This window comes from Monodon monoceros, unplaced genomic scaffold, assembly GCF_005190385.1.
Source record: "Monodon monoceros isolate NGI ecotype Baffin Bay Population unplaced genomic scaffold, NGI_Narwhal_1 Super_Scaffold_13, whole genome shotgun sequence".
NCBI lineage: Eukaryota > Metazoa > Chordata > Mammalia > Artiodactyla > Monodontidae > Monodon > Monodon monoceros.
Genome location: NW_021703769.1, coordinates 26,989,278 through 26,993,554, shown reverse-complemented (window position 1 = coordinate 26,993,554; position 4,277 = coordinate 26,989,278). Strand labels below are relative to the sequence as shown.

Here is a 4,277-nt window from a genome sequence, read left to right as displayed (position 1 = left end):
AGGAAGTGAGCAGTTGCTCCCTTTGAAGTGGGTCATGAAGCCAGTGTCCACCCAGACTCTCTCATTCATGTCACCTGCCTGGCCTCTGCAGGGATGAGTCTGCCATCCTTAATGAAGACCAGGAGAACTGAGATAGAGGGAGCAGAGAGGCCTAGAGGGGCCAGGTGCCTCCTTGCCCTGGAACCCCCAGCTCTTCCTGCATGGTGCTAAGTTACATGGACTTGAATCTGCCAAACTGTTTGGGGAGGGTTGAGGAAAGGCAAAGACATGTAGAAGCACAGGGCGAGATGGGGCAAATACACTTTATTCAGTCCTGGCAGAAGTCCTGCTGTGGGTGCCCGTGCCCCCTCCCCTCAGCTATGAGACTAGTTCTCCAAGACCACAGACAGTGACATCTCTTCACTCACATGACGTTTTCTGGGATTTTTCATTGTCTTTTTTGTTGTTGTTTTTCTTAAAAAAAAAAAAAAAGAAAGAAAGAGAGAGAGAGAAAAAGAGAGAAAGAGAGCGCGCGCAAAAAGGCCCAGAGCCGGAGCACCAAGCTTAAAGGAGGCAGCTGGTGGCTTTGTCAGCGACGGGAACGCGTGGGGCAGAGACCTGCAGAGACCCTGGGCAGGGGTCCCGGAGGACTCTGGGACCGTTTGTTCCTGAGATTTGTGTGTGTGAATGAGAGTGTGTGCACACCCAGGAGGATGAACACACGCCGGTGAGATACAGGTAGTGAGGGCAAATGGGGCGTGGGGAGGCCGGAGGGGCGGGGCTTGAGCGGGGAGCTGGAGTAAGAGGGGTAACAGCATCAGGGGCAGGGTTTCCGAGGGCACCCGAACTGGATGCAGCAGCGCTAGGCGCAAACGGCCCAAGACTACTCTGACCCTCCCTTCAGTCTCACTGGCCCAGTCGATGGTCTCTCTGAAGCCAGCTGCTGAAAAGTGCCACTTCATCTGCTATTACGCCTCAGTCTCAACCCCCTAGTACCAACGTGTCTCAGTTTCTCCCACTGAATACTGTAGGCAGAGGGACCTGGATGACAGGAAGGGGCGGTGGGCTTAGGAAGGAGCCCAGGCTGAGAGTGTGCCCTGAGGTGATAGGGGCGGGGGGGGGGGGGGGGGGGGGGGCGTGTGAAGCATAAGGACCCTGTCCCCAAACAAACTGTTACGTGTCTTGGTTCTGAGTTTTCTTTTTCTCTCCTGAAGGATTTCCAGAGAAAGACCCTGCCCCCAATTCCCAGGTGGGGGAAAGAAAGGTAGGCTTCTTGGAACCAAAACAAGCTGTAGAGGCAGTCATGCAGTCGGTGAGAGGTGGGTGCACGTGGGTTGGGCGACCCCGTAAGGGAAAGGGGCTATGCCACTTGGGAGTTCCAAGCTCCACACCAACCCTTCCGGGCCGGCTAGTCTCTTTCTCCCCCTTCCGAGTGCTCCTCCCATTTAAGGCAGTGACGCCCCGTCGGGTTGAACGGAAGCCGTGGCTCCTGGATCAAAAGATTTCTCAGGATCGCTCTATATCCGCCCCCCTTCTTCCTGGATCTGACAGGGGCGTGAGGTTCGACTGGGACCAGCTCCCTCCTCCCAAGAAGCATTAAGCATGCGCGAGAAGGGGGCGGATCCCAGTGTTCCCGGGGAAAAGGAACGGGCCCCTCCCCCTCCCTGGGAGGGAGGGGCAAGGGAGGAGGGCGCGGGGCCGCCCAGCTGCAGCGCCCCCCCAAACAAGACAGGAGGCGGGCCAGGCTAAGGCGGAGGGAGTCCGGAGCAAGGGCAGGGGCGTGTCCTCCGGCCGTGAGGAAGGGCGTGTGCAAAATGGGGGAGGGGTACAGGTCTCTTGGAGAGGACGGGAGGTGTATCGGAGGGGGGGCCGGCTGCTGGTGGCTGTGCGGGAGGGGGTAAGATGGGGAGGGGCTTGGATGTCGGAGAAAGGGTGGGGGTTGGGCTGCCTTGGGGTGTGTCTGCGGGGGAAGGGCATGTCTGGATTTGAAGGGGGTTGGGCACGTCTAGGAGGGGGGAGGCTGTGCGGGAGATGGGGTGCCAGCCTCGGCCTCCGAGGGGCCCCAATACCTGATTCCTGTATGTAAACAGCTGGTTTAGGGGGCGTGCGCGCCCCGCTGACGGTGGGCTCAGTAGGTGAAAACCAGGTCGGCGATGCTAGACGGGCGCCAGTCCCCTGCGATCATCTCGGTAACCTCGGGGGTGCAGTAGTCCGGGAACTCGAAGTGCGACGTGCCCGAGGCGGGAGGCAGGTCTGGGTCGCGGTCCAGGGCGCTGCAGTCCAGGCCGGCAGGACCGGGGGGCAGTCTGGACAGAAAGCCCAGCGGCTCCTCCCCCGACGCCACCGTCTCCTCTTCGCCTTCCTCCGTCGCCGCCGCCTCCTCCTCCTCTTCCTCCGGCTCCTCGTCCTCCGACGGAGTCGGGGAAGCGGCGGTGACAGCCGCCCCCTCGCCCGACGGCCCCTGGGAACGCTCCGCTTGTCCCCGGGCGGCCCGCCCCGCCGGGACCATCCTCCATAGCTCCCGCCCAGGGGTCTCGACCAGGCGCACTTCCAGCAGCTCCTCGTCGTCGTCCTCGTCTTCGTCCTCGGGCGCCGCCGCGCCGCCCCCCAAAGGCCCTCCAGCCGCTCGGCGGCCTCCGCGGCTAGGCAGCTGCGACCCGGGCTTGAGCCGGCTGCCGCCGCCGCCGGGGGGGCGGGGCCGCGCCTTGGCGGGCGCCCCCTTGCTCTTTTTGCGCGGCCGGTACTTGTAGTCCGGGTAATCCGCCATGTGCTTGAGGCGCAGCCGCTCCGCCTCCCGCACGAACGGGATCTTCTCCGAGTCCTGCAGCAGCTGCCAGCGGCGGCCCAGGCGCTTGGAGATCTCGGCGTTGTGCATGTCGGGCCACTGGTCCATGATCTTCCGCCGTTCGTGCTGCGACCACACCATGAACGCGTTCATCGGTCTCTTAATGTGGCCGCTCGGTGTCTTGCACCAGCCGGGCTCACGCGCCCCCTCCTCGGCCGGCCCGGGCCCCGGGGGCGGCGGCCCGCCGTCCCGCTTGGCCCTCGCGCCCCTCTGCTGCACCATCGCGCCTGGGCCCGGGGCCGCTAGACGCCGCCGGGGGCCGTCCGCATCCTCAGCGGCTGGGGGTGGGGGAGGAGGCAGCAGCGACGGAGGGGCGGCCCCGCCCTGCAGCTCGGCCCGGCCCCCGCGAGCTGGGGAGCGAGAAGCTGGGCGCTCGGGCCCAACGGACGGCGGGGGGAGAAGGTCAGCGGCGCGGTCTCAGGCGGGTTCGGCGCGCCCCCGCCGCCTCCGGCAAGTTGCACCCCGCAGCACGCCACACATTGTTTTGCGGGGGCTGACGAACTGCACTCCCAGGGTCCCCGCGGGCTCTCCTTGCAGCCTCCTGCTCGGCCGCGGCCCGCGCGCGCCTCTCTCCGCCCCGCCGCCTTCCAGTGTCTTTCTCCCCGCGCGGCCCCGCCGGCGCGCGCGCCACCCCTCCCCCTCTCCGTCTGCGGGCCGCTGCGGCGCGCGCGGGGCCGCCCCGTGTAAACACCGAGGTGCCCGCTTGGGCTGCGGCCGGGCCACGCCTCGCGCTCGGGCGCCGCGTCACCCGTTGCTGGGCAGAGAACCTGGTATTTGCATCTCCCAATCGCTGGCTGCCGAAGTGGGGCGGGGCTCGCGCTGCGGGGCTGGGCGGTCTTGTGGCTGGGATTGGGGGTGTCGGATGAAGTCGGTTTCTTTTCTTAGGCTGCGGACTAGCGGGAGAGTGGGGGGGGGGGGACGCCGAGCGTGCTTCCCTTCTGGCTCCAGAAAGCCTGTCCCCGCCCCGCGTTGCCTTTGAAATTTTAGCTTACTCAGTGACACCTGCCGCCAGGTAGGACCTCCGCTCCCTCCTCTTTCGGGGGCGTCTTTTTTAGCCGCCCCAGAACAGAAGGTGAGGAGACCTAGGCTCAGGAAAGCTCCTTAAGGGGACAAAAACCTCATCGTATCATTGATGTAGCCCCTGCCTAGTATCCAGCCATATAGGCGCTCAACAAATGTTTATGGGCCCAATGAACCGAATCCTTTTTATATTTTTCTTCTCTTTTGAGGCACCACGAGAGACCTGAAAGAAGGGCACATGATGCCCACTTTCCAGGTAGGAAACACCAAATATCTGCAGATTAGGGCTCGAATCCCAGGCTTGCGGTCCCAGCTCTCTTCCCTCAGCGCACGAAGGGGCCGGGGCACCTCGCCTAACCAGCCGAGGGTCCTGAGTAGGACGAACTCTCCGTTTTTCACACGTCTCAGGCGAGGTTCGAAGATGCATGGGTGC

The 4,277-nt window shown here is 64.0% G+C and overlaps 1 protein-coding gene across 1 annotated transcript; it reads right to left on the bottom strand.

Moving 5' to 3' along the window:
* Positions 1-284: 284 nt before the first annotated feature.
* Positions 285-3,403, bottom strand: SOX12 (SRY-box 12). Its single transcript, XM_029222186.1, has one exon. The coding sequence runs from the start codon at positions 3,044-3,046 to the stop codon at positions 2,108-2,110; it is 939 nt and encodes a 312-aa protein (XP_029078019.1). The 5' UTR covers positions 3,047-3,403; the 3' UTR covers positions 285-2,107.
* Positions 3,404-4,277: the final 874 nt, after the last annotated feature.

Coding starts and splice junctions, on each gene's coding strand:
- SOX12 (XM_029222186.1), bottom strand. CDS start 3,046: ATGGTGCAGCAGAGGGGCGCGAGGGCCAAGCGGGACGGCGGGCCGCCG.